This window comes from Narcine bancroftii, chromosome 4 (genome assembly GCF_036971445.1).
Source record: "Narcine bancroftii isolate sNarBan1 chromosome 4, sNarBan1.hap1, whole genome shotgun sequence".
Classification (NCBI taxonomy): Eukaryota; Metazoa; Chordata; class Chondrichthyes; order Torpediniformes; family Narcinidae; genus Narcine; species Narcine bancroftii.
In genome coordinates, this window is record NC_091472.1 from 4,932,105 (window position 1) to 4,955,396 (window position 23,292).

The following is a 23,292-nucleotide window of genomic DNA, read 5'->3' on the forward strand; positions in this document are numbered from 1 at the left end:
ATTAACATTGCGTTTAAAATGACTGATTTTGGAACAGGTTGGACATCACACGAGGGTAAACGCAGCTACAAGTCGAGTGGTCTGTTTCCATGTTCTAACAGGAGAAGTGTGCAGGTCCTTGGGGAAAGAGCGGGGAGCAGGACTAATTGAAGATTTCTTTCCGAAAGCCAGAACAGTGTCTGGGCCAAATAACTTTCTTCTGTGCTGTACGATTCTATGTGAAACCAGACCAGAAGATTTAGTCCCTGGTGCTATTCAAGTCATTGATATAAATCTGTCCTGAATTAGCATTAAATAAGCAATGGCACAGAAAATGAGAGCTATAAATTTTTTTAAAAAGTGCTTCTGAGGTTATGGAAGTGCCTCAGTTCTAGAATAGTGTTGAGAAAGCTTTACGCTATGTCCAAGTTGAGTTATACCTTTATTTGAAGTGGGGTTTGCTTCTTGGTGAAATTTGATGCCCCCAAAAATTTGATGTGAAACCACCTATGGACTTCCCTAAGCTCTTAATGTCAATGAAACCCTTCTAAAGTTACTCGGGAAACACTCCAGCTAATTCTCACACAATCAGCTCTGGAAACAGCATTATAATAATGTGTTGATTCCGGGACAAATAGACGTCAGGAGATTGGGAAAATCTTCCTGCTCCTCTTACATCTAAGAGGCCAGACAAGGGCCTGGATCAGCTCTGCATGAAGCATCCTTGTATCACCAATATCACTGACCTCCATTGTCTAAACCGACCTCCATCCCCACACTATCGTCCAATTGCTACGTTTGACTTTCTACTGCTGCATCCCTCGTCCATTTGCTTGTTACCTCTGGATGGAATTGCTGCACTCTTGAACCGCTTTCTGTATTTTCCTTTTTCCGAACCTGAAGTAATCCTAAAGTAGTGGTTCTCAACCTTTTTCTTCCCACTCACATCCCACTTTAAGTCATCCCTAGGCCATCGGTGCTCTGTGATTAGTAAGGGATTGCTTAAGTGGGATGTGAGTGGGAAGGGAAGGTTGAGAATCACTGCTCTAGACCCAGTTGTTACTGAAATAATTTGCTTGAGAAAAATTGTCATTGACCTATTTCCTTTGAAGATCTGAAACTGTCCACATAACGAGTCAATTAGGGAGGAGACATCCTTCCCTTCCCACCCACATCCCACCTTAAGTAATCCCTAGGCCATCGGTGCTCTGTGATCAGTAAGGGATTGCTTAAGTGGGATGTGAGTGGGAAGGGAAGGTTGAGAATCACTGCTCTAGATCCAGTTGTTACTGAAATAATTTGCTTGAGAAAAATTGTCATTGACCTATTTCCTTTGAAGATCTGAAACTGTCCACATAACGAGTCAATTAGGGAGGAGACAACCTTCCCTTCCCACCCACATCCCACCTTAAGCAATCCCTTACTAATCACAGAGCACCGATGGCCTAGGGATTACTTAAAGTGGGATGTGAGAGGGAAGAAAAAGGTTGAGAACCATTGGGCCAGATCCTCCAGTGGTAAGTTCACACCGCAATGTATTGTGGAGTAAAATAATTTGAATGTTCAGTAACAGGGAAGTAAGAACAATGTACTGAATCTTAGTCTGTGTCCTTGGCCAACAAAATTAAACCATTGAGTGTATTTATACACGCGACAAGAAAGGAACATTGAATCTTGACATGCGTCCGAGGTGCAGGGCTCCACCACACAAAAGGACAGGTTCATTTGGGAGCAATGACTGCTCTAAAAATGTGGTGATGAGGACATATATTCATAGAGCACTTATGTTTGAGGATGATCAGGAAGTCAGGGAAAGGGTACGACAGAAATGGAAGGTTGTCTGTATGGGAGGAGAAACAAGCTGGATCAGATTCAGAAACATGACACCAAATTTATTGTTTTGAGGGTTCATTACCGTGCAAATATGGCTACAAATTACATTTAAAAATAAATTAGTGCAGAAGAAGAGAAGGTGGAGAGTGTCTGTGGTTCATTGCCTGCTCAGGAATCTGATGGCGGAGCGGATGAAGCAGTTTTGGTGCCGTTGAGTCTTTGTCTTCAGGCTCCTGTACCTCCTTCCCAGCAGCATGAGGAAGGTATGGCCTGGGCGGTGAGGGTCCTTGAGGTTGGAGGCTGCTTTCTTAATACACCGCCTCTTGTAGATGTCCTCGATGGAGTGATGGCGCTGGCTGAGTTCACCACTCCCTGTAGTTTTTTTTTCTGGCCCTGTGCATTGGCGCCTCTGTACCAGATAGCGGCGCCACGAGCTGAAATGCCTTCCCCGATACACCTGTAGAAATTTGCAAGGGTCATTAGTGGCACGCCATATCTCCTCAAACTTCTCACGAAGTTCAGAAGATTGAGATGTATACTGAAAAAAAAACACGGCTTTGATTGGGATTCAGGAAATGGACACTGTTATCTCATCCAAAAAGATGTTCCAGTTCATTGGCTGCCTTGGCACTGCAGCAGAATTCGGAATGATGAGCCCAGGTTGAGAGTCGATCAAGTGCAAAGAACGGCTCCAATGTTATTTGGCGTTCTGTCGGGAGACACCAGTAATCAAAATAAATGGAGATGGCGAAATGAATGATGCAAGTGGTTGAGCTGTCAAAATGGCTTCTTCCTCAGATCAACCTTTGGGGAAAAAGAATCGCCCAGTACGACCCAAAAGACTAGCGAGAGGGCTTGATGAATATTTAAGATGTTGTCCTGGGAAATGCAGAAATATTTTGAATATTTTATTTATTCAACGTATATAATGTCAAGAATTAAGAACATTATTACCATAGGAACTCAGTAAAATATTAACAAATATGTGCTACATATATATAAAAACTAAAATCTGAAATACTTAAATATAAAAACTAAAGAACAACTAACTACTACAAACCCACCCTCCTCCCCCAGACTAATCTTATCCCAAAACTAAAATATATGATATTTCATTATAAAATGATTGCAAATAATTAATTCGGATTCCATCCGTTGGCATTCAGAGACCTCAAATGCATCAGGGAAAACTTCACTGATCAGGAAAAGTAAATTAATAAAATCATACTTTTAATTTCATTATTTTAGCATATGGACCCCATGTAGAAATATTTTGGAACTGATCAATAGGTGCCAAACTTCCCTGCGCCACCATAGGGCAATTTCCGACGAAGATTCTTCACTCTTGTGTTAACGGAACAGTGCTGGTACAGAAGGTCTTTCTCACTGTAGTTGAAGCCATTTCAAAATTAGTTCACTTATTGAAAAAAATGCTGAAGCATGAAAGAAAGTTAAATTTTTAAATTTAAACTTAAATGTAGACATGCAGCCCGGTGACAGGCCCTTCCGGCTCATGAGCCCGTGTTGCCCAATCACACCCAATTGACCTGCAACCTCCGGGACCTGTCAAAACGGTGGGAGGAAACTGGAGCCCCAGGAGATAGCCCACGCAGGACAGCATGGGATTCGAGCCCTGGTCTGGATCGCTGGTGCTGTTACAGCGTTGCGCTAATGGCTATGCCAGCCGTGCCACCCCACACAGTCTTTCCTGAATTTCTATCTATTCGAAAGGATGATATTTTTAGCATCCATTTTCTGAATAAGGGCTGAGACACAGGAATCATTTAGAACAGCATTGAGAGTAAAAGGCAATTTCAGTGCTTTGGCCTTTATGATCTGGGAGAGGCCTTGCGATGTTTGCAGCTGTTCTATTGTTTCCACGTGGTCTTAATTCACAACAAAGCCTCAGGAATGTTAAAAACAGGAAAATGAAGTGCGCATTGAAAGCTATAACCAATTACCCTTCACTAGCATGGTCTTTTAATATTTGCCAACTCATTTGTTAACCAATATAAGAGAAAGGGCATAGAACGTGGACATTACTGCACAGTACAGGCCCTTCAGTGCTCGAGGTTGTGCCAGCCTGTATATTTCCCCCAAAGTACAACTGAATCCTCCCTACCTCATCACCCTCTATTTTTCTTTCATCCATAAGAGTCTCTTAAATGTCTCTAATGTTTTAGCCTCCACCAACATCCCTGGCAAGACATTCCAAGCACTGTGTTAAAAAAAAATTACCCCTGATGTCTCCCCTTAATGGGACGATTTAGCGCAGCGCTGTTGCGGCGCTACTGATCAGGACGGGGCTTCGAAGCCGGCGCTGACTGTGAGGAGTTTGTGCATTCTCCCCGTGTCTGCGTGGGTTTTCAAAATGTACCGAGGGTTGTAATTGGGCAGCATGAGCTGGTAAGCCGAAAATGGCCTGTTAGCATGCTGTATGTCTAAATTTAAAATTTAAGTTTAAAAGTTTAAAAACCTTTAATTTTCCTCCCTTCACTTTGCACAGATGTGCAAATGAAACCTAATGGTGTCTGAAAAGAACATTTAGTTTTGGGCTTCATTCTGAAGCAATAAGTATCTTTCCTGTAGTTTGGCAACTAAAGTACTCCAAATCTGGCCTCACCAATGTCTTGTACAATTTTACCATAACATCCCAACTCCTGTACTTTGATTTATGGAGGCTAATATGCCAGATGCTCTCCTTACAACCCTATCCTGCCAGACGGAGACTACCTGTAAAATGGAGGAACAGCACCTCATCTTCTGACTGGGCACCCTCCTTCCGGATGGCATTAATATCAACTTCTCTGGCTTTTGTTAAACCCACACCCCCCCTGCTTTCCCCATCGTCTCACAGTTATGAAGGTACGAAGGTTGGAGGAGTGGAGGATGGAGACAAAAGGACGTAGACAGGATGCAGAGTCAGGTGGGGAAGTGGCAGATGGAGTTCAATTTGGATAAGTCTGAGGTGATGCAATTTAGAAGGACAAACCAAAAGGCCGAGTCTAGGGTTAATGGTCGGTTACTTAAGAGTGTGGATGAACAGAGGCACCTTGGGGGTTCAAATCTATACATCCCTCAAGGTCGCCGCGCAGGTTGATAGGATAGTTAAGAAGGCCTATGGGATGTTGGGCTTCATTAATAGGGGATTGAATTTAAGAGTCCAAAGGTCATGTTGCGACTCTACAAATCTCTGGTAAGATCACACAGTGTTCAGTTCTGGTCACCTCGTTATAGGAAGGATGTGGAAGCTATGGAGAGGGTGCAAGAGGAGGTTTCCCAGGATGTTGCCTGGATTTGGAAACAAGTCTTATGAGGGAAGGTTAGCAGAGCTGGGGCATTTTTATTTGGAACGTAGAAGGATGAGAGGAGACTTGATAGAGGTCTACAAAGATTCTGAGAGGCATAGATAGGGTGGACGGCCAGCACCTGTTTCCCAGGGCAGGAATTACAAACACCAGAGGACATCTGTACAAAGTGAAGGGAGGGAAGTTTAGGGGGATCATCAGGTTAAAGATTTTAACACAGAGAGTGGTGGGTTCCTGGAATGCCTCCCCAGGGATGGTGGTGGAGGCTGGAACATGAGGGGCATTGAAGAGGCTCTCGGACAGTTACGTGGATGGAAGAAGAGGCTTATGAGGTAGGAGGGATTTAGTTTTATTTTTGGTAGGAATATGTAGGTGGGTACAACATTGAGGGCCGAAGGGCCTGTACGTGCCTCAGTGTTCTATGTTCTAACACAATCCTCTGGAGGAACTCAGCAGGTTGAGCAGGACATCTCGGGCTGAAGCCCCTTCATCAACTAAACTCATTCTGATTATTTTGAAGGTTATTCCGCCGGACGGCAAGAAATTACAATTAATGGCGCTGAAACCAGCTACTGTTTCAAAGGGTTATCTCCAGATGTTCTTTATGATGCTGTTGTTTACAGTCAGCTCCCAAACCTGGAAGGGCCCGGAATTAATGTGCGAGAACGAACAGGTCAGTACTCGTGCAGACTTTAACACACTTTACAGAACGGATGGAGGGACGGTACCAACCCCTGTGACTGCAGGAAGTGCCACACTTGCGCCCGCACTTCCTCCCTCACCACCATCCGGGAGCCCCCCCGAACAGCCCTTCCAAGTGAATCAACACTTGTGAATCTGCAGGGGTTGTCTACTGCATCCGGTGCTCCTCCTGTCACCTCCTCTGCGTCGGAGAGACTTAACGCAGACTGGGAGATCGCCTCGCTGAGCACCTTGGCTCTGTCCGCCGCAGAGGCAGGGATCTCACCAGTGGCCGCCCATTTCAATTCCCCGTTCCCTTGCTGCCACGTCTGTTCTTGCTGCACACCACCACTGCCTGAGAAAAGGTCTGGAGGTGAGCAGGTTCGATATGTTCCAAGAATAGGAAGGGAATAGGACCCAACTACCCTCCTGAGAAAAAATATCTGTGAATTAACATTGGAGAGGGGCATATTTATGTCCAGCTGTGAATTTACTTTTGTTGAAACAATGACTAAGTCTGGATTGATCTCATGGGGAAGGAATGCCCTTTCTCGTGTTTCCAGAGGTAGGTTTCTACAGCTTGATGTGCTCACTGTTGACTGGAGTGAAGGAGTGAGTAGGCCCTTTCAAACTGCCATGTAAAATGGGGCAATTTGCCCTGCTAACACCCGTTATGCAGCAGTTAGAAAGGGTTCGACCCGGTCCTCCCCTTTGGAATCCAACCAGGTCCCTGACCTACCTCAGAAGGAGTCAGGGAATCCAGTTAAACTTACCTAGGTCGCATCCACGGGCAATTTGAAAATAAAAATGGCCGACTCACTTATTCCGGTGATGTCAGCGCTGGCGTGCGTGTGTCACCGGGCAGCCAGCATCCGAACTTCCGGAGATATTTCCAGTGAGTGCATGACGCTTCATTGCAGGGATGGGATCCCTCTTAAAATTGCCGGGTTGGCAATTTAATGGGTCAATCCGCCAGTAATTTAAAAGGTGCTTCAAGCCCCTTTGCCCCAGTAATCGCACCTGGGTCCCAGGAGGGCCACCCAGGGGCTGTGGTTTAAAAGGGGCTAATGCCTCTTGTTGTCATATTCTTATGTTGGGGCTAGTTGTCTCTCTGGAACCAGCCCAGCCAATAAAATGCCAGCCCAGTGCAAAACATGCTCGTTCCGCGATCTGCTCGGCGTTATTTAACTTACAGATGCCTGTCTGCTTCCTTTGCAGTTGTCCGTCCGACAGAACCTCCGACAGAGCCACCGTCTCCTCCCCCACCACCGACTATCCCACCCGCCCGTGAAGGTGAGCTCTTCGGCCTGGTCCCCGCTGCCACCTCACGCATACACAGAACATCGTCTTTCAACTGGCCAATCACAGAGGTGGAAACGTCTTTGCAAGCGTCCAGTTCCCAGCCAGCGCCTGTTTCCAAGGGCAAACACCAGACTACATGTGTACAAAGTGAAGGGAGGGAAGTTTAGGGGAGACATCAGGGGTAAGGTTTGTTTTATGCAGAGAGTTGTGGGGGCCTGGAATGCCTCGATGGTGGTGGAGGAGGGAACATTAGGGGCATTGAAGAGACTCGTAGACGGGTACATGGATGGAAGAGAAATGGAGGATGATGAGGTAGGGAGGGTTTTTTTCTTTTTTAAGGAATATATAGGTCGGCACAACATAGAGGGATGAAGGGCCTGTACTGTGCTGTAGTGTTCTATGTTCTATTTCATGTTTTGGTCAAGGGAATACTTCTGAATGAAATGCAGAAAGGGCACGAAAATTTCAATAGGTCAAAAGTGTCTGAAGGAAAAGAAAGAGCAGGGGCCCCAAAGTCCCGATGACTGTGGTTGGACCTCATCCTGGAGGTTACATTGCAAGGTCACCATGTTATGGGTCATTAGATTTGGTCATGTAACAACCGGCAAGTGCCAGCAACCAGGAACGGGGTTCGAATCCCGCGCTGTCTGTGAGGAGTTTGTACATTCTCCCCAGGTCTGCGTGGGTTTTCCCCCGGGGGCTTCAGTTTCCTCCCACCGTTCGAAATATGCCTGGGGTTGTAGGTCAATTTGGGTGTAATTGGGCCGTACGGCCTCGTGGGCCGAAATGGACTGTTACTATTTAAATTTTAAAAACCAGAGTTTTAGGCCTTTGATCCAGGCTCCAACCAAATTCTACTGCTAAGGGGAATTAATCGACTGACCAGCCTGCCTCTGGGGCATGTGAATATCATTTGGAGAAAACCCACGCTGTCACAGGTAGAGCGCACAAACTCCACCTAAACAGTGTGAGTGAATGCTGATCATTTGAAGTGTGAGGCAATGGACATGGGTTAAGGGTGAAGCTTAGGAGGAATCTCCTTACGTAGAGACTGGTGGGGGCGTGGAATGAGCTGAAGTGGTGAATGTGGGCTCAATTTTAACGATTAAGAGGAATTTGGACAGGTACATGGATGGGATAGGCCATGAACTGGGTGCAGGTCAGTGGGACTGGGCAGAAAAATAGTTCAGCATGGACTAGAATGGTTGAAGGGCCTGTTTTTTGTCCTGTAATGTTCTATGTTCAAGTTGATTTTTATTTATCATCCCAATCCCATTATGCAAGTCTCTGGACCTTGGTACAAAACAGTGCAGACACTCAACAAGACATAACACACCTGAGCTGTATAAATAATAAAATAAATAAATATTATTGTTAAATAAATAGTACACTCATGGAGGGTCTGTATGAGCAGTTCATTCAGAAGTTTTAGCAATTTGGCCTTCATAAATTAACGTACAGCAGTTGGGATGTTGTGGTAGATTTGTATAAGACATTGATGAGACCCAATTTGGAGTCTTGTGTGCAGTTTTGGTCACCTAACTACAGGAAAGACATCAATAAGATAGAAAGAGTGCAGAGATTTACTAGGATGTTGCCTAGACTTCAGGAAATGAGTTACAGGGAAAGGATGGATAAGTTAGAACTTTATTCCCTGGAGCGTAGAAGAATGAGGGGAGATTTGATCGAGGTATTTAAAATTATGAGGGCCCTGTTACGGACCAAGCAAGAGGAATATTCCAGTGTGTGTTGCAACTATGTGCGTCCAAGGTGAGGGGGAACAGGGAGTGTTGGTTTTCACTGGTGTTCCTTTCACCATCAGTGTGCTTAGGTGCAAAGGCTGACCTGGTCTTCATGGTTGATGGCTCATGGAGTATTGGCGATGAAAACTTCCACAAGGTCTTGCAGTTCTGTTTCAACACCATTGGTGCTCTTGATGACATAAGTCCAAATGGAATGCAGGTACGTGAGAGACTTCGCTGAATCCCCACGTGAGAGACTTCACTCGGCCCCCATGAGAGACTACACTCTGTCCCCACGTGAGAGAGTCCTCTCCCTGCCCCACATGTGGTACTTTGCAACGTGAGGGACTGGGGTCTCTCTATTCCTATTTCAAAATAAAATCACTTGATCCCTTTCCGAGAGACTTCACTCTTTTCCTATTTTAAATCGGCTCTGTATCTATTGCAAAATTGTTAAAATCTTATTGTGTTGATGAAGCTTTTGATCAAATTCTTTCAATATCTACTTTTAGGCCAAGTTGCGTGTCCATTCTCGCTTGCATTTACTTCCTTAATATGGGCAATGGCTTGGAAGTGTATTTTAAGCACCAGTTGTTCAAAATGTGCTGAACATTTTCTCGCGTAACAACAGTTCAAATCCGTTAAGGCTTTCTGAGGGATGTGCTAAAATATTTGCGTAAAACATGTTATTCACAACACCTTTCTAGCAAATTACGATCCCGCTTCTCTCTTTGTACAGATTTCCCTTGTTCAGTTCAGTGATGATGCAAAAGCTGAATTTAAATTGGACACTTATCACGACAAAGGAATGGTTCTCGCTGCTCTGCAGATGATCCAGTACAAAGGAGGAAACACCAAGACAGGTACGGAGGGATACTGCGCCTCTATTTGTTTGTGCTTTGTAGGATGCAATACGGATAATGGGTTTTACCTTGTTGGCGAGCTTGGATCATCCCGATTAGCCTAGGAGTAGTCGCAACCCCGTTACAGCGCCAGGGGTTCGAATCCCAAGCTGTCTGTAAGCATTCTCCCTCCCACTGTTCAAAAGCATACAGGGGTTATATGTCGATTGGGTGTAAATTGGGTGGCATGGGCTCATGGATTGAGAGGGCCTGTTACCACGCTGTATGCCTGAACTCTAAAATTTACAAAATTAATTTAAAATTTTAAGGAATAAAACACAACCCAGGGTGGCACTCTGTTCAGAGGGATGTCTCTCTGTGGTGTGTCCTTGTTCCTTTACAATCGTTCCCCCCCCTCCCCACCCTGCAAAAATAAATTATGTCCTCCGGTTTCCAGCCAGCACCAGGTCACTGACATGCAGTCAATAACTCGAGAGGCTGAGACTGAGTAATTTATCTACAGGGTCGTGACCCGGGCTCTCTGGGGAAAGGTCAGGGCGTTAGAGGCTTGATACAAGGTCAAAGGGAGGGGGCCACAGGTATAGTCACAGGACGGGGTGGAGCCAAGTAATCGCGAGTATAGCAGTTCACCACAGTCACGTTGACATGACAGCACGGTACGAGGGCGATGAAGGGTTTCGGCCCAAAAGGCCACCCCTTCGCCTCCCATTGGTGCCGCTCGGCCCACTGTGTTCCTCCAGCAGGGCGATGAAAGGTTTTGGCCCAAAAGGCCAACCCTTCCCCTCCCACTGGTGCCGCTCGGCCCACTGTGTTCCTCCAGCAGGGCGATGAAAGGTTTTGGCCCAAAAGGCCAACCCTTCCCCTCCCACTGGTGCCGCTCGGCCCACTGTGTTCCTCCAGCAGGGCGATGAAAGGTTTTGGCCCAAAAGGCCAACCCTTCCCCTCCCACTGGTGCCGCTCGGCCCACTGTGTTCCTCCAGCAGGGCGATGAAAGGTTTTGGCCCAAAAGGCCAACCCTTCGCCTCCCACTGGTGCCGCTCGGCCCACTGTGTTCCTCCAGCAGGGCGATGAAAGGTTTTGGCCCAAAAGGCCAACCCTTCGCCTCCCACTGGTGCCGCTCGGCCCACTGTGTTCCTCCAGCAGGGCGATGAAAGGTTTTGGCCCAAAAGGCCAACCCTTCCCCTCCCACTGGTGCCGCTCGGCCCACTGTGTTCCTCCAGCAGGGCGATGAAAGGTTTTGGCCCAAAAGGCCAACCCTTCCCCTCCCACTGGTGCCGCTCGGCCCACTGTGTTCCTCCAGCAGGTCTACCATTTCCAGCATCTCCTGTGTGTCCCCACATTCAAGAACAGTCTCTTCCCTTCGGTTATCAGGTCCTCTCATTGGTGAAGGTCTATGCCCTTGCATTGGTTAAACTTTCTATCTTCTGTAACGCAGTCTTCTGCACTCTTCCAATTTATGCCTTTCTGTCTGCACCCTTGACAGAAACTGAGCTCAGCATACAATAATCTGAGGACAATGGTATTCCAAGTTACATTTTCAAGGGGATGCAGGCATTTATGGCACAGAGCTCTGGTTTAATCTGAGGGAAAGCCATGAACATTTGAGTTCACATATCCTGCCCTCTTCAGAGTGAGTCACCGACATGTTATGTCTGACCATTTGCATGACTGAGACTCAACTCCCCGCAGGGCTTGGGCATAACTTTCCAAAGGCAAAAATAGATCATGTGTACCAGGGCGACACGGGCCTTGTTAAAGAGACTGTGTCTCCGTGATCTGACTGAATTGCAGATCCATTTGTGTGATTCTTCAAGGAAAAATGTAACTTCAAGATGAGTACAAATTCTATCAATGAGAATTGTTATACAATTTACCCAAGGAAGCATCTCATTAAATGTGATAAATTGCTTCTTTCAACTTTATTTCCCCAACAAACAAAGAACATTTTGTTTTCATTTATTTCTTCAGAAAAATGCTCCTTTAAGTCAGATATCTCAAAACCGAGGTCAACCTCTGTCCAAAGATACATGACCCAAGACTGATTCCTTCGTCCTTTTCTCCATCTCATAATTCTAAAGTAGGGGTCTCCAGAGCGGTCAATGTCAACCCCGGGGTGGGGAGTCGATGAAGCAATCCAAGGGGTCGATAAATGCCAAGGGGGGGTCAATAAACAGTGGCCGTGTGGGATGTGGGGGTGGGGAGCATTTTGAAAATAGGGCCTATGCCAGGGGTAGCCAACCTCTGGCGAGAGCCGGCCTCATTGGCCGCCATGTTTTATTAATAGTAGAGAGTGGCGGAGCTGGGAAGAAGGAGGTATGTGTCCAAAGCCACCAGCTCTCTCCCTAGTCCTGCATCTGGCACCCTCCTGCCCCCCCATCCAGCACTTGCCACCACCCCAAGGATTCCATGCCTGGGGGTTGATGAGGTACCAAGGAATCTAATAAGGGAATGGATGGTCCAAAAAAGTTTGGGACCCCTGTTCTAAAGTGAGATCTTATCAATTTTTGAATTCATTAAATGATGATTGATGTAAATCAGTGCTTTTCAAAATGCCCCCCCAAAACTCACATTCCACCTTAAGCAACCCCTATTCCATCAGTCCTCTGTGATTAATAAGGGATTGCTTAAGGTGGGATGTGGGTGGAAAGAAAAATGTTTGGAAATTACTGTTTTAATCATCCCTAATTGACTCGTTATGTGCATGGTTTCAGAACTCCAAAGGAAATAGGCCAATGACAATTTTTCTCCAGCAAAATATTTCAGTCACAATTGGGTCTAGAGCAGTGATTCTCACCCTTCCCACCCACATACAACTTTAAGCAATTCCTCAGTAACCGCAGAGGCATAGGGATTACTTAAAGCAGGATGTGAGTGGAAAGAAAAAAAGTTGAGAATCTCTGAAAGGATGGACCACTAAATTTGCGGATGCCACAAGGTTTGGAGGAGTTGTGGATGGAGCTGAAGGTCGCCGTAGGGTACAACAGGATAGAGACAGGATGCAGAGTTGGGCAGCAAACTGGCAGATGGAGTTCAATCTGGATACATTTTGCAAGGTCAAACCTGAAGGCAAAGCACGTGGTTAATGGTAAATTACTTAACAGTGAGAAAAATCAGAGGGGCCTTGGGGGCTTAAATACATAGATCAATCAAGATTTCCATGCAGGTTGATAGGATCATGAAGAAAGCTTATGGGATGCTGAGCTCCATTAGTCAGGGGATTGACCTTAGGAGTTTTGATGTCATGTTGCAGCTCTCTGTATCTCTGGTGGAGACCACTCTTAGAGAATTGTGTTCAGTTCTGGTCACCTCATTACAGGAAGGATGTGGAAGCTGTGGAGAAGGGGCAGAGGAGATTTATCAGGATGTTGCCTGGATTGGGAAATATAATCTTATGAGGCAAGGTTAGCAAGGTTTCTTCTCTGCAGCAGAAGGTTGAGAGGTGACTTAACGGAGGTCTACAAGATGATTAGAGACATGGATAAGGTAGAGAGTGTCACGGGCAGGAGTAGTACCACAAATGCTGCGTCCATTAACAATTCCATGTTAAAGATGAGAGCTGCAGATGTCGGGAAACTGAGATACTGGAGGAGCTCAGTGGGTCGGGCAGTGTCGGTAGAAGGTGATAGACTGTCGGCCTTCTTCACCAGGAAGACCACCATCCTGCTGAGTTCCCCCAGAACTTCTGTGTTTCTCTTTCCAAAATTCCCATGGTACATAGAACACTATAGCCCAGAAATCAGGCTCTTTGGCCCTTCTACTCCATCCCAAATTATTAGTGCCACTGACCTGCACCTGAACCAAAGCTGTCCATACTCCTCCCATACATGTTCATGTCCAAACTGTTCTTCAATGTAAAAATCAAGCCTCCATTTACCAATTGTCCCAACCAATTTCTGCATAAAGAGATTCCCCTAATGTTCCCTTTAAATCTTTCCCCTTTCACTCTCAAACCATGTCCTTTAGATTTTTTTTTTATCTCTCATGACATCTGTTTAAAAAAAAGACGGAAGAGACATTGCAGACATGCTAAAATTCTTCAGGATCTTTGGCTCACATTCAACAAGAAGGTCAACAGTCAGCCAGCTTGCAGAGAGTTTCCATCCCTTTTGTTGGAATATGAACCCAAAAATAAAGCATAGAAGAGATCTACCAGGATGTGGCCTGGATTGAGAAACAAGTCTAATGAGGCAAGGTTAGCAGAGCTGGAACTTTTCTCTTTGGAGCGTAGAAGAATGAGAGGAGACTTGATAATTATGAGCGGCATAGATAGGGTGGACAGCCAGCGCCTGTTTCCCAGGGCAGGATTCAGAAACACCAGAGGATGTCTAGACAAAGTGAAGGGAGGGAAGTTTAGGGGAGACGTCAGGGGTAAGTTTTTTTATACAGAGAGTGGAGGGCGCCTGGAATGCCTTGCCAGGGATGGTGGTGGAGGCTCGAATAATGGGGATATTTAAGAGACTCTTAGACAGGCACATGAGTGGAAGAGAAATTGTGGGGGTTACGAGCTTGGAAGGGTACAGTACTTTTTTTTGATGGAAAATATTTATGACAACACGATTGACATAGCGGTTAGTGTAATGCCTTTATTGCTTCAGTGATCGGGACCGGGATTTGAATCCCACGGTGTCGTAAGAAGTTTGTACGTTCTCCCCATTTCTGCATGCGCTTTCTCCGGGGGGGGGGGGGAGGGCTCTGGTTTCCTCCCTCCGCTCAAAACCTTCCATTGGGCGGCACAGGCTCAAGGGCCGAAATGGTCTGTAACTGCGCTGTATGTCTAATTATTTTTTAAAATTAATAAGGGTCAGCACAAATTTGAGGGCCAAAGGGCCTGACCTGTACTGCAGGATTTTCTATGAATCAGCTACCCGCCTCTGGAAGTGAGACTCTTCCTTGACCGTCTGCTGGCTCACGTTGATGTGAGGTTAAGGATTCTGGTGGCAGGACGTGCAGATGGCATTCATGTTGAGGTGCAGGTTTACACAGGTGGGCATGACATTGTGGGCTGACATGCCTGTACTGGGGTGTCTGCTTTACACTCTACATGTCTCCATAACAAGGAGTGAGCAGAATAGCGGTGGTGTAACCTAAGCAGCTAAGTATTACCCTGTCGCTGAGAAAAGCCGAGGAGAAGTTAAATTTCACCCTAGGGCCTTTTTCACTTTCCTAGAGCCCCCCACCCCCACCATGGTTTTTCTTCTTTTTGCAGAAGGGACTGTCAGAGACAGAAGCGTAACATCCAATCACTGTGAAAAGTGAAGTGAATTGTTTCAAGATTCCAGATTCCTTTATTGTCATGTAATAGTATGGAATATGGAATATTACACGAATGTGCTTTCTGCCTGCAAGGCAAAGAGTGTCGCCCAACGTCCCGTACAGTAAGAGAGAAAGAGAAGCAAAAGAGATGTGGAGTGCCCGTGGATTCACTTCCAGCGCTCCTGCACCTGGGTCATCAGCTCAGCTGCACCACCATTTTTCTACGACCTTTCCTTTTGTTTGATGCAATAAGTAGTTGCTTTATTTTAACTTTTTAAAAATTTAGACGTGCAGCTCAGTCACAGGCCATTTTGACCCACGAGTCCATGCCGCCCAATTTTACACCCAATTAACCACTAAGCATTGACTTAGAAGACTCATTGGTGTCTTCAATTTATTGTCATAGGAATAAAACAATGTCATGTTACATGAAATTCCTTTTTGCCTGCTGCAAAGCCGACAGATTCGCCACTGACAGGAATCGCCTAAACATCTCCTACAGTCAGAGAGAAGGAAAAGAGAGCATATAAGCAATGGGTTCACCCATATTAAACCCATCCATTAACCTCAGGTGCAAATGTTTCATGCCAGCACTTGGTGCAAAGCCCAGAAAAGTCTTCCCATCCGGAACAAGGTCTCTCCCGCCGGTCACATTTAAAAGAGTCATAATGGTAATGGAGCAAACAAACATGGTACAGCAAGGCACCAATCCAATGGCCTTCACCTTTTATCTGCCAGGTCGAGCTCTCAAGTTCTTGAACGATCAAGTCTTGCTTCATTCGAAGGGCATGAGGAAGGGTGTGCCCAAGGTGCTCGTGGTGGTGACTGATGGGCGTTCACAGGATGAGATTAAGAAACCTGCGCTTGTGCTGCAAGAAGCTGGTGAGTGTTGCAGATAGTGACTTCTTCTGTCTACTTCTCTTTCAAATACGTCTTACCCCCTCTTTACCAAATTTGAAAGCCCCACATTCAAATTTAAAGTAGTCCATAGAGCTCGCATGTCCAAAGTCAAACTATTTCATTTTTAAGCAGATGTATCTCCTCGTTGTGATAAATGCAACACTGGACAAATAATTCATATGTTCTGGACATGTCAGAGTCTTGAGAAAATATTGGAAAGAAGTATTTGAAACTTTTTTCTGTACTTTGTAAAGTTAATTTTCAGCCTTTATCTGCCTTGTTTGGTATTGTCGGAGAGAGTGGCATAACTCTAATGGCATCTGATCTCCATGTAGTAGCTTTTACGTCTCTCAGGGCTAAGGCGGGCGGTGTTGCTCAGACGGAGGGACGTTACCCCACCTCATTGCGCTCTCTGGCCACGTGACATCATGTCATGCTTAAACTTAGAGAAGATTAGATGCTCAATTTCTGATTTGAATCTAAATTTTCAAAGACTGTGGGGACCCTCTTTGAGTTACTTTCATGGTCTTTGATTTGTTATGAAGGGAGATATGTTGATTAATGGGGTCATTTATCATTCTGATAAGAATCTGTCTTCCTTTTTATTTGGGCCAAACAGCTTCTTTCTTGGTCATGGGTTTAGATTTTCCTTTTATTATATAATAAAATATCAATGCAATATAATCTGTTTGATTAAAATGTGGGAAACTTTGGATGAAATGATCTGATTTAAGTGCAACGTATCCTTTTGACTTTTAACTCTGTATTTTTGGATGTGAAACTTCAATGCTGTTAAAAATATTGACAAAGAAAGGAAGTCCCACAGTCAAGAGCAAGCCTTGCGCCTTCCTTCAACGGACAGGACTACTGAATTAGTTTGTCATGAATGTTTCAGGAGGCCTTTAATTTTAATCTTGGTGCTTCTCTGCAAACTTGAGGCAAGAACGATCTGAAGTCAAAATGCATCAAACCAATCAACTTGCCCTTATCTGTTGTGTTGATCGCAACTTCAAGACATGTTATCACATTTGTCAAGCACAGTTTCCTTTTCCATTCTGAATCTCCCCTGTCCTTTCATTGTCAATGCACCCAATATGACAGATTGGAGCAAATAGTTGGTCTGAGATACTTGAACTTTCAGAGATCCTTCAATAGTACAGGAGTTGGGATGTTATTGTAAAACTGCACAAGACATTGGTGAGGCCAAATTTGGAGTATGATGTGCAGTTTTCTGAATCAGGATTAGAATTTATTCTCAAGAACTGGTCATGAAATTCAGTGTTTTGTGGCAGCGTCACATTACAATCATGTCACAATATTACTATAAAAAAATTGCAATTGTTGTGCCACTGAGGGCTCGTCTTTAGGCTCCTATACCTTTCCCCCGATGGTAGCAGAGTGAAGAGGGCATGGCCTGGGTGGTGGGGGGGTCTTTGAGGATAGAGGCTGCTTTTTTATGACACTGCCTCATGTAGACGTCCTCAATGGAGTGAAGTCTGGTGCCTGTGATGTCGCAGGCCGAATTAACAACCCTCTGGAGTTTATTCTTGTCCTGAGAGTTACCACCTCCATACCAGGCAGTCACTTAACCAGCCAGAAAGCTCTCCATGGAACACCTGTGGAAGTTTTCCTGACCTACCAAATCTCCTCAGATACTTCACAAAGTCTGGCCACTGGCGAGCATTCTTTGTGATTGCAGATCCTCAGAGATGTTGACACCCAGGAATTTAATGTTCTTGACCCTCTCCACTACTGAGGCCTCGATGAAGATTTGGTCATGTTCTCCTGATTTCCTTCTTCACCTAACGACAGGAAAGATATCAATTATTTAGAAAGAGTGCAGAGATTTACTAGGATGTTCCCCTGACTTCAGGAACCGAGTTGCAGGGAAAGGTTAAACAGGTTAGGACTTTATTCCCTGGAGTGTAGAAGAATGAGGGAGGATTTGAGAGAGGTATTTAAAATTATGAGCGGGACAGATAGGATAAATGTAGGTCGGCTTTTTCCATTGAGGGTCGTTGAGATACAAGCCAAAGGACATGGGTGAAGGGTGAAAGGGGAAAAGTTTGAGGGGAACCTCTTCACACAACGAGTGGTGGGGGTGTGGAATGAGCTGCCAGCTGGTGTTAAATGCGGGTTCAATTTTAACATTAAATAAGAATTTGGACAGGTACATGGATGGGAGAGGTATGGAGGATATGGACTGGGTGCAGGTCAGTGGGGACTCGGGAGAATAATAGTTCAACAGGACTACAAGGGACAGAGGGCCTGTTTTTGTACAAAAATCTTCTATACTGACATCTATTGAACAAATTTGAAGTACACAATTTTGCAGTTTTCTGCTGGTGTAGATTGAAGGCTGATTAACTGATTTAAGAAAAGAAATCAGAATGAATGGTTATTTTGGGATTGGGATCCATTTATTCTCAATCTCCATCAATGGCGTGGATGAACGGATCAAGTGTAATATATCCAAGTGTGAAGATGATGCGAAACTGGCTGACACTGCGGCCCAAGGACAGATACAGGAAGAGATCAAGTAAATGAGTGAGGACTTGACAGATAGAATATCATATAACAGGAGAGTAGGTTTGAGGTAAAAGATCGGCCACTGAAAGCAGAACATTCTTTTATGTAGCAAAGATAAAGATACAGAACCAATGTTTTGGGCTTGAGCCCTTCGTCAAGGTGTGGAATAATGTCGGCAGGCGCCCAGACAAATTGGTGGGGGGAGGGGTAGGGGAGGAGCACGGTCCTGCAGGTAGGAGGTAAGAGGTGGAGAAGGGAGGGAGGGCACAGCAGCAAACAGGGCAGAATTGTTAGTGCAAGGCAGTTACAGCACCTGGGGTTCGAAACCTGCACTGTCTGTAAGAAGTTGGCACGTTCTCCCCGTGTCTGTGTGGGCTTTCCCCTGGGGCTCTGGTTTACTCCCACCCTCCCAGGCGTTGTAGGTCATTTGGGTGTAATTGGTCTCATGGGTCGAAAGGGTCTGTTACCATGCTGTATGTCTAAATTAAATTAAATTAAAATTAAAAAGAATCAAAGGAGGAGGTGATAAGCATGTGAGGGAAAATAAGTTGCAGGATCACAGGGAAATATGGAGAGGGGTCATGGGATTGACGCTGGAGAATGGGCATGGATCTCACCCCCCTCACGGTAGGTGTCTGGAAATACAGTGACTGGGTTGAAATCTTGTCCTTATTGGGTTGAAATCTTGTCCTTTATCCTCCCTTCCTCTACCATTATGGAGAATCTAATTCTGGCAAAGTTCCCGGTCAGTGTCTGTTGATTGTCAGTCAGGCTGTGGGGCATCCTGTGCAACCACAATCACTTTTACTGATGGGACCAAACAGGCATCGTTGATGACTTTATAGCTTTGGTCTCTCATACATTCTTGGACAAGACATATATTCGTGGGAGACGTGCTTACTCATTTTCATCACCACCCCACTTAGCTCTCACACAGCAAGTTATGGTTGGGAATTAGGAGATCTATTTTCCCAAGTTATTCGATCTGACTTCAATCCATTGAATGATCAATCCCGGCAATCAGCAAACAGACCATAACTAATGAATTTAAACACTGAAACGTTCTTGGCAAGGGATCCCAAATAACTGCTTGAGTAAGACAAGTCCAATGTAAACCCAGTCTCCTGGCAAGTTGACCCTAAGCACACTTTGAATTGTTGATTATTCTCAGGGGATGTCGTGTATGACACTGGTGGTGCCCAGAGGGTGAACGCCATGTGATAAAAAAAATCCAGAGTGCGATTGCAAACTGAGAAATGGACCGATGACTTGCAAATTTAATTTCATTGACCTGAGACGTAGTAAATACAGTTTGGCGCTGCTTCAAGCACTCATTGTCAATGTTCGCTCCTGGATCTGAGGCTTGCTTCCCTAATTTTGACTGCCACCTCCTGAATGCAAGAGGGAGAGGTGGGGCTGAATTTGTCAGCTGTGTACAAGAAGGATTCCTGACAGTATGTGGACCAGCCAATGAGAGAGGAGGCCATAGTAGATCTGGTTCGAGGGAATGAGCATGGGTCAGGTGGCAGACCTCTCGGTAGGGGAGCATTTTGGTGAGAGTGACCATAGCTTCAACATAGCTCAGGAAAAGGATTTAAAAAAAACAGTCAAAATGGGAAGGGCTAATTATGAAGGGATGAAGCGAGAGTAAATTTGAAACAGATGTTCCCTGGTGAAAGCACAGAGGTAATGTGGAGGAAGTGTAGGGACCACTTGTTCTGGGTTCAGGACAGGTTTGTCCCATTGGGACAAGGAAAAGATGGTAGGAAAATGGAACTATAATTGATGAAACAGGTGAGGCAACTCGTCAAGGGGAAGAAGGAAGCAGGAGTTAGATACAGGAAGCAAAACACAGGATGGCCTCAGGAGAAGTATATGGTAGTTAGAAAGGAGTTTCAGAAATGACTTAAGAGCTTGAAGGGGCTATGTGAAGGCCTTGGCATTTAGAATTAAGGAGAATCCCAAGGTTTTCTTTGCATATGTGAAGAACAGATGACGAGAATGAAGGCGGGGCCGTGAAAGGATAAAGGAGGTGGAGGAAGTTGTGGAGGTCTTAAATGAATACTTTGCTTCAGGATTCACCAGAGAAAAGAACCTTGATCAGGGTAAGATCAAAATAGAACAGGCCTGTGTTCTGGACAATGTGGAGATTAAGGAAGTGTTGGATCTTCTTAAAGGCATCAAAATTGATACGTCCCCGGGACCGGATGCGATTTACTCCAGGCTGCTGTGGGAAGTGAAGGAAGAGATATCTGGGGTAGTAGCTATGATCTTTGAGCCCACTTTTGTCACTGGGGAGGTGCTGGAGGATTGGAGAATGGCAAATGTAGTCCCCTTGTTTAAAAAAAGATAATAGGGAGAATCCTGGAAATTATAGACCAGTGAGTCTTAGGTCAGTGGTGTGCAAACTATTGGAGAGAATTGTAAAGGCTAGGATCTATGGGAAGTACAGTCAACTCAAGGATAGTTAGCATGGCTTTGTGAAGGGAAGGTTGTACCTTAAGAGTCTAATAGATTATTTTGAGGAGTTAACAAAAGAAATTGATTAGTGTAGGGTGGTAGATGTGATCTACATGGATTTTAGCAAGGTCCCGCATGAGAGACTCATCCATAAAGTCGAGGCACAGGATCAGTGGAACCTTCGCTGTGTGGATAAAAAATTGGCTTGTAGGAAAAAAGCAGAGAATAGTAGTGGAAGGAAAGTCGGTTGGAGCTCGTTAACAAGTGGAAGATGCAAGGATCTGTTCTTGGATCTCCACTTTTTGTAATTTTTATAAGTAACTTTGATGAAATGATGTTTGCAGTAAGTTTGCAGGTGACAAGAGGTTGGAGGAGTTGTGGATGGACCTGAAGGTTGTCAAGGTTATAAGAGGATATAGATAGGATGCAGAGTTGGGCAGAAAAGTGGCAGATGGAGTTCAATCCGGATAAGTGTGAGATGATGCATTTTGGAAGGACAAACCAGAAGGCTGAGTCCAGGGGTCGATTACTTAAGAATGTGGATGAACAGAGGGACCTTGGGGTTCAAATCCATACATTCATCAAGGTTGGTAGGATCGTTAAGAAGGCCTACGAGATGCTGGGCTTCATTAATAGGGAGATTGAATTCAGGAGTAGGGAAATTTTGAAGGCCATACTTAATGTTCAGTTCTGGTCCCCTCGTTATTGGACGATGTGGAGGCTATGGAGAGGGGAAGAGGAGATTTACCTGGATTGGAAAGCAAGTTTTATGAGGCAAGGTTGGCAAAGTGAAGAATGAGAGGAGATTTAACAGAGGTCCAGAAGATTATAAGTGTCAAAGAAAGGGTTGACAGCCCACACCTGTTTCCCAGGGCAGGACTAGCAAATGCCAGAGGACATGTGTGCAAAATGAAGGGAGGGAAGTTTAGGAAAGGGATCATGGGTAAGTTTTTTTTTACATAGAAATTTGTGGGGGCCTGGAATGCTTTGCCAGGAATGGTGGTGGAGATGGAACATTTGGAGAATTTAAGAGATTCTTAAACAGGCACAGGCACATGGAAGAAAAATAGAGGGTCATGAGGCAGGGTGGGTTTAGTAGTTTTTTTATTGAATATATGCGCTGACACAACTTTGAAGGTTGAAGGGCCTGTACTGTGCTGTATGTTCTCAGCTGAATTTTGTTCATGTGGTCTGAGGAGACTAATCTTGCTATGTCAGCCTTCCCATCTTGCTTTGTCTGACATGAGCTGTCGGGATGTTAGAGTTGGTGGTCAAGGATGAGGTTACTTGGAAGCACATGACAGGATGGACCAAAGCCAGCATGGTTTCCTTAAGGGAAAATCTTGACAAACCTATAGGAATTCTTTTAAAGAAATGATGAGCAGGCTGGATAAATGAAATGAAGTAGATGTTGTGTATTTCAATTTTCACAATACCTTTGACAAAATGCCATATGCGAGCCTACAACACAAGACATTAAAGCGTGGGTGGAGCAGAGAGTCGGAATACAGGGATCCAACTCTGGTTGGCTGTCAGTTGCTCGTAGTGTTCCACAGGGATCGAGGTTGGGGACGCTTCTTTTCATGTTGTGGATCAATTATTTCAATTATGGAATGAGTGGCTTTTGGCCAAGTTTGCTGACGACACAAAGAAAGTTAGAGGGGCAGGTAGCGTTGAGGAAACATGGAGGCTGCAGACGGACTTAGACAGATGAGGCAAATGGGAAGAGAAGTGGGAAATGAAATACAATGCACTCTGGTAGAAGATATAAATGAGCAAACTATTTTTTAAATGGGGAGAAAATTGAAAATTCCCAGATGCAAATGGACCTGGGAGTTCTCGTGCCTGAAGGTGAACTTGCAAGATGAGTCAGTGAAGAAGGCAAATTCAATGTTGGCGTTCACTTCAAGAGGGATAGAATACAAGAGCAGGGATGTGATGTGGAGCCTTTACAAGGCCCTGGTGAGACCTCACGTGGAGGATTGTGATCTGTTTTGGTATGCCTCACGTTCCTTGTTGAGTCTCAGTGATGGATGCTGGCAGTCTTTTAACCTGGAGCGATGCTTTCGATTAGACCACAAGATATAGGAACATAAGTAGGCCATTCAACCAGTTGAATCCCCTCTGTCATTCCATCATGAGCTGACCCATTCTCTCATTCAACCCCACTCCGCTGCCTTCTCCCTTTGATACCCTATTTAGATACTGTAGTGCACTACCAGTAACCGCCAAGACTAGGCTGAGGGAACAATCGGCTCTAATGGCTGGCCTGGATTCAGGTATAGGAATCGAGGGAAGGGTGAGGTGGCTCGACCGTTATGGCCCAAGACCACGGGAGAGGAGTCATAGGGTAGGAGTCATCAGTGGGCGGGCCAGATCCATATATACAGCAGTCAACTATAACTAGATACAATGGAGGAAACATATCACCACAGATACCTA

General features: G+C 45.2%; 1 protein-coding gene across 2 annotated transcripts in view; it reads left to right on the plus strand.

Annotated features, from left to right (window-relative positions):
- col12a1a (collagen, type XII, alpha 1a) overlaps positions 1 to 23,292 on the plus strand; it is a 363,032-nt gene that overhangs the window by 231,122 nt on the left and 108,618 nt on the right. For both annotated transcript variants that reach the window (XM_069930690.1, XM_069930692.1), the window contains exons 41-45: positions 5,641 to 5,793; positions 7,020 to 7,094; positions 8,926 to 9,065; positions 9,585 to 9,708; positions 15,700 to 15,843. In XM_069930690.1, coding sequence (XP_069786791.1) covers positions 5,641 to 5,793; positions 7,020 to 7,094; positions 8,926 to 9,065; positions 9,585 to 9,708; positions 15,700 to 15,843 — 636 coding nt within the window. The remainder of the gene's footprint in view (positions 1 to 5,640; positions 5,794 to 7,019; positions 7,095 to 8,925; positions 9,066 to 9,584; positions 9,709 to 15,699; positions 15,844 to 23,292) is intronic.